The sequence below is a fragment of the Austrofundulus limnaeus genome, unplaced genomic scaffold (genome assembly GCF_001266775.1).
Source record: "Austrofundulus limnaeus strain Quisiro unplaced genomic scaffold, Austrofundulus_limnaeus-1.0 Scaffold329, whole genome shotgun sequence".
Lineage (NCBI taxonomy): Eukaryota > Metazoa > Chordata > Actinopteri > Cyprinodontiformes > Rivulidae > Austrofundulus > Austrofundulus limnaeus.
The window spans coordinates 533336-540007 of NW_013952731.1; the positions used below are offsets into that span (position 1 = coordinate 533336).

At 43.1% G+C, this 6672-nt stretch overlaps 1 protein-coding gene across 1 annotated transcript in view; it reads right to left on the reverse strand.

Annotated features, from left to right (window-relative positions):
• The window catches only part of gabrg3 (gamma-aminobutyric acid type A receptor subunit gamma3), a 121477-nt gene extending 120501 nt beyond the window's left edge, over positions 1–976 (reverse strand). The window contains exons 1-2 of the mRNA XM_014022432.1: positions 650–976; positions 411–556 (exon numbers count right to left, since the gene is read on the reverse strand). Coding sequence (XP_013877886.1) covers positions 411–556; positions 650–696 — 193 coding nt within the window. The 5' untranslated portion in view covers positions 697–976. The remainder of the gene's footprint in view (positions 1–410; positions 557–649) is intronic.
• Between the last annotated feature and the right edge of the window lie 5696 nt (positions 977–6672).

The window sequence follows — 6672 nt, forward strand, 5'->3', positions numbered from 1 at the left end:
GTACATTTTTGGTAACATTTTTAGTTTCCAGAAAAACATGAACGAAATTACTTGGGTGATTATTTTATGACATGTGACTGATTTTAGGCTGATTTATATTTCAATGTTAACGTCAAATTTATGTCAGTTTTATTTATTTATAAGTGCTTCACAAGGTTAATAAAACCTACAACAAAATAAAACAGTAAAAAACACATTAACCTTTCATAGCTTATATTAACTGCATTTTATCATCAATTGTTTTACTAAATATGAAACAATCAGCTGTAGCTGAAACTGCTACTGCACATTTTATCACATGATAAAATCAAGTCAATCCACAGCTTTTACTCTGCTCAGTGAAAATGATCTAACATTTATGTTAAATGGGGTTTAATTTGTAGTGTAAATGTTTGCAGAGACGGCCTCACCTCCAATATCTGGTCTCAGCTTCTTGTCATATTCTTTAAGTAAATTATTAAGTATTTCCGTGGCRTCGGTTTCCTGGGATTTAGGAGCCAGCATTTGGTTCACAGTGACGTCCTCATAGTCTTCYTCATGCTCCATCATTAAAGTGCTGAAGGAGAAGAAAGGAGTGGAAACTTACACACAAACTTTGACAACACCGTGAGAATAAAAGGCACACTGAGTGCTAATCTGCGCCACTCACCAAGTGAACAGGACAGCCAGGAGGAAGACAGAGACCAGGACACTCATGTTTCTCTGAGGACAACAAGTTGATCTGTGTCAGAGGATGGAGACGGTCAGTGTCTGCAGGAGCCCCGCAGATTCTCAGACCCACTCATTCTCACTAATCCACTCGGTTATATGGCTCAAAGCGGCTGTTTCCCTTCCTTGGTGGCCGTTTTTCAGACAGACAGGCTGGGTCTCCTCTGCTCTCCTCTCCTCTCCGCGGACGCTGATGGTCTCTTTGACGCAGGTGCGCACATCGGATGCGCTCCGAGAGAGCCCCCAATTCATCAAAAACACTCCCTGGTGGCAGYATGCGTCACCAAAGAGTCCTTACACCTGCAGGAAGAGACTTCTTACTAAGCTTTTTCTTTTCTTTGTTCTATTCTAATTAATAAGACTGTCCCAAATGTGTTCAAACACAGACTGAACAAGTGGGAAAAAAAAAATTAAAAAAAAAAAACAGCGAGTTGTGTTTTTACTTTTCTGTAATAAAAGTAAGAACAGTGTTGCTTTTTTGTGGCCAAAACATTTTTTAATATTACACAAACAGACAAAAGTTTCTTTTTAAAGTTTATTGGTGCAGTTTTCACAAGAGCTGGTTAAACAAGTTCATTTTATGGAATCAGGTTAATCCGAGTCAAACACTAAAGTAACCAAGTTCACTTGAGTCATTTCAGTCATCCTACCATAAATATATATTATACATCGTGGTTGATATGTGGTTGATATGTGTGGAGCCCATCTGAGTGTTGGATAAATTAGATAAAATGAATGCATCACAAGATAAAAATTATTTCATGGCCACTAATTTCATTTTTACCAATGTCACTACCAGGCTCCATAAATAYAGAAWATAAGTATTTTMATTKTATTATTTCACACTAATCACAACACTTTAAAAATGATGGAACATAAACTTAAGCTGTCTAAATAAAATTTAAAAACAATCTACCAAACTGTTAAACTGTTGTGCATTAATGTCACTGGAATCTGTAGCATTTCCCGTTATTCATTAACCCAGAGAAGCAGGTTATATAACAATTGTTTTCAGTGGTGGCACAGTTACACTTATCCACTAATAACGATAGCTTCAYATTTTTTGCTAACTTTGGAAACCGTTAGCGTACTGATGAGCTCCCCTTTAAATTGGGTTATGCTAATTTCAAGTCCACCAAAAATTTTTTAAAGTTTAAAGCTTCTATTTTTATACAATTTACCCCAAATTAAAYAAACTTAACCCCCTCTTTTAAGCAGTACTGGATGTGTCAGGCAATACGTGTGTAGCATGTAGCATCTTTAGCAGCTAAACTCCAAATTAAGATCATTCAAACAAAATAAAATAACATTTTGCACTATTTAAATAACAAATACAAAAAATGACTACATATAGAAAGTATTTGTTACTTGTTGTTTGACTAACTTCAAACAGTACTTATTAAAATTTGCAAACTCAATCAAGAGCTTTTATTCTGAAGGGGTTAAAATGGAATTAACGCAAGTTAGACAGAGCTATAACTTTGATTTGGATTGGTCGATTTGCCCACCTTCAAATTAAACCAATAGAAAACTAACAACACGCTTGTGTCAGTCCACCAGTCTTAAACTGGAAGGTGTTATGAACTACAAAAGAGGTACCCAAATACAGGCTGAACTGATAGCGACACAAGACTTGGAGTAAAAAGTGTTTAATTTACAGGTGAGTGATGGAGGGAACAGCATCGTGAAAGGAAAGGGGGGCTGGTTAGTAGAGTCTTCAGGAGGTCCAAGATGATTTTTAAATGTAGAATCTTTTCTTACAGGTTTCGTCGTGGAGGCAGACTCTGAGGAGGAGGTCAAAGGAGTCCAAGATGTGAGTATCACACGATCATGAGAGACTTTACCAAAGACAGATCTGTTTCCAGGTATGTGAGAGTGGCAGGATGGAGCAGGACAGATGGTCAGAGAGGAGGTTGAAGAGTCATCAACCAGAGAGATGGTCATCCATGATCCAGAACTTGAACTCAGGTGGGTCACACAACAATAATGGTTTATTTGGGGACACAGAGGAGGGTAAAATACACAACGTTACTCAGGAGAAAGTCAAGAAAATGACTAGATTCTGTTTCTCTCATTACCAGAATGACCGAATGATTCAGCGAGAACTGGATATCTCTCAGATGCTTAGGTATCCCCAAAGATCATCAACCAGGAGTCAGCGCAGATGAGTRATTGGAGGCTCCGCCCATGTCACTCCAGACCTGCAAAGGTAAGTCGGCAAAAACACAAACACAACTCTGCACTAAAGGACACAATCTGAGTGATAGTCATCTAATCTGTTAGCGTTAGCTTCCACTAATTTCTAAAAATCTGTTTGTCCCACCACTGGCTTGCGGGTATCTATCAATTCAAAACAGTGACCCGACTCACCTAGCCTGGTAAAAACCAGCCCTTTGCTTCGTACAGATGGTCTGGACCATYGGCTAATGAGAAGCAATTTTTTGCTGGAAGAGATTTTAAACAATTGGACCTGATTTTACCCAATCRCTAATGTTTGGCCACGACATATGCAGTGCGCCAACTCAAACGTGAATGAAACTAAGCAGATAAGCTAACTGGAAACTGTGTGCACTGTAAACAAGCATCCCCTACTGGGAAGAGAGAAGTTCCCAGCTGAAAGAGATGGCTGTAAATGATGCTGCAGCTTTGCGAGACAAATTTAATTTAATTTGGAAACCTGTCAACACAAACTGAATCGCTTCATTAACTTCCTCGGTTGCCATTGCAAAACTACAGGCAGAATAAAACAGGAAAGAAAATGGATGTTGTTGTTCACAACTCCTCCCTCTGTTTGCTGATTGGCCCTGTTGAAATTCTACGGGAGAAATCCACGTTAATGGGAGAAATCCCAGACAGRGCTGTGAAGGAAGATTAGAACASAGTGGAACTGCATAGGCCAATGGCCAGGCTACGACTCTCTTGATGCAGGGGCATTCATGGACAGGGACCTGACTCCATGACATATCCAGTGAGTTAACCCATGTGAGTCTGAAGCATTTCCAATGATTCTGCTGTTTTTTTCAGTGGGATCAATAGCAAGATAATTCTGATGTTGGGGCCGTTCCAACTTCAAATCAAGGATTTTCAACTTGTTGTATTATCCTGGCCCAATATCCCAATGTGTGTGGTGTTCCCAGAGCAGCCTGTTGAATGTGACGTGTAGCCAATCAGAAAGTGAGGTGACAGAAACATAGAGGGGAAGACAAATACAGAAACAAATTCTGGTGGATGTCAGAGACATATTTTTACTTTGTTTTTTCTCTGTTAATATAGTCCACAAACAATCACCATGGCTTCTTCCACATCGGCCATGTTTATTTACTCTAAACTCACGTTTGATCTCCAGAGGTCTTCTAAAATTTCCCACCTGGTGTCTAATTGTTTGTGAGTGAATTTGGTTGGTGGGTTTTCTTTTCCACCACACACTGTAGGACTAAACTTGTTGYCCATCCGTCCATCCATTTTATTCCTCTTATCCGGGGTCGGGTCGCAGGGGCAGCAGTCTAAGCAGAGAGACCCAGACTTCCCTCTCCCCAGCCACTTAGGCCAGCTCCTCTGGGGGAATCCCAAGGCGTTCCCAGGCCTGCCCAGAAACACAGTCCCTCCAGCGTGTCCTTGGTCTTCCTCTGGGCCTCCTCCCAGTGGGACTTGCCCGGAACACCTCACCAGGGAGGCGTCCAGGAGGCATCCTAGCCAGTTGCTCGGGCCACCTCAACTGACTCCTCTCGACGTGGAGGCGCAGCGGCTCTACTCTGAGTCCCTCCTGGATGACTGAGCTTCTCACCCTATCTCCTAAGGGAGAGCCCAGACACCCTGCAGAGGAAATTCATTTCAGCCGCTTGTATCCGTGATCTCGTTCTTTCGGTCACTACCCAAAGCTCGTGACCATAGTTGAGGGTAGGAACGTAGACAGACTGGTAAACCGAGAGCTTCACCTTCTGGCTCAGCTGCCGCTTCAACCATGACAGACCAGTACAGTGCCCGCTTCACAGTAGATGCAGCACCAATCTGCCTGTTGATCTCCCGCTCCATTCTTCCCTCATTCATGAACAAGACCCTGAGATACTTAAACTCCTCCACTTGGGGCAGGACCTACTCCCCGACCCAGAAAAGGCACCCTATCATTTTCCAGCTCAAGACCATGGTCTTGGATTTGGAGGCACTGATCCTCATCCCGGCTGCTTCACACTCGGCTGCGAACCGCTCCAGTGAGAGCTGAAGATCACGATCTGCCAATCCAGGGGAACCTCCCCCGATATCAGCACGATATTGTAGAGTCGCGTCAACCAACGCAACCCCACAACAACCAGAGCCTTAAGGAACTCCGGGTGAAATTCGTTTCGACTGCCGATACCATCGGCTGCTTCCAGAGTCCCACAGGCCAAAAAGACCCGATAGGACTCCTTCTTCAGCCTGACAGCATCCCTCACCACCGGAGGCACGGAACATGGCCCACTCAGACTCAATGTCCCACACCTCCCCCGGAACATGTTCAAAGTTATCCCAGAGGTGTGAGTTGAAGCTCCGTCTGACAGGAGACTCTGACAGACGTTACCAGCAGACCATCACTACACATTTGGGTCTGCCAGGTCTGACAGAAGTCCTCCCCCACCAACGGAGCCAACTCACCACCAGGTAGTGGTCAGTTGACAGCTCCGCCCCCTCTTCACCTGAGTGTCCAAGACATGCGGCCGCAGATCAGATGAAATGACAGCAAAGTTGAACATCGAACTGCGGCCTAGGGTGTCCTGGTGCCRAGAGCACATGTGGACACCCTTATGCTTGAACATGGTGTTTGTAATGGACAAACCATGACGAGCACAGAAATCCAATAATAAAACAYCRCTTGGGTTCAGATCAGTGKGGGGCGTTCCTCCAACCATGCCCCTCCAGGTCTCACTGTCATTACCCACGTGAACGTTGAAGTCCCCCAAGCAGAACGAGGGAGTCCCCGTTAGGAGCGCTCYCCAGCACCCCCTCCAAGGACTCTAAAAAGGGTAGGTAATCTGAACTGCTGTTAGGCAYATAGGCCYAAGCAACAGTCAGGTCTAAACTTTGTTATATGATTTTTTTTATCGTCGTGTGTTTGTTTCTCAGGCTTTGAAAATAAGCTGACAATTTTAAATCTTGCCATGTGAACCRTGCTGATAACTTATGGACTTTAATCTGTAGTCTGCCAGAAGATATAGTATTCAGGTTAATTTAGACCTCAGATTTGGAGGATTTGATTCAGTGGGAGGACTCCAAGCAATAAACCGGGTAGATCAAGAACTGACCAGTACAAGCCAGCCATGTTGAGATTAGGGAGTTGGTCAGGAATCCCTGATTTTCTAAGTTGGAATTCCAACTTTGAGGTCTTTCAGTTATTTTTTCCAAAGAGGAACTATGCTGCAGTCGGCACAGCTAATTAAAAACTTTAGCTTTGTTAACCACCAATCCGCTAGTTGAAAAAAATTTGCTTTGCAAAACCACTCACAAATTCCAATGMGAGAGTTGGTGGTTCGATTTCCCCTTGTGGCTGCTGGGAATAAGAATGTGGAGTGGAGATAAGAGCACGTGCAGCGCAGAGGAGCAGGGAAAGGAGGACGGGACGAGGTGGGAAACTTTTTGTAATCTGCTGTAGAAGCTATCGGGCTAATCAGAATGGGCAGGAGTCTGGATTTACCATGAAAAAATAGACTGATGGTGTCATGAATGACTTGGGCAGTTTGAACCCCTGGTGCAGAACTGAATGAAAGGTGGACCAAAAAGGTTGCAAAAAGCTTTATTAATAAAAAGTGCTGGTGTGGCAGCAAGGTTACTCACAAAAATCAAAAACTGTGGCACTGAAAAACTATGGCTGCAGAGACCATGAGCAAACTACAAAAAATAAATAAATAAATGTAGGGAGAGTTATTTATGCAAATAACTACCTGCATCTTCTCATAACTAAGCTATGAGAGTAAATTTTACCAAGGTTTCTTC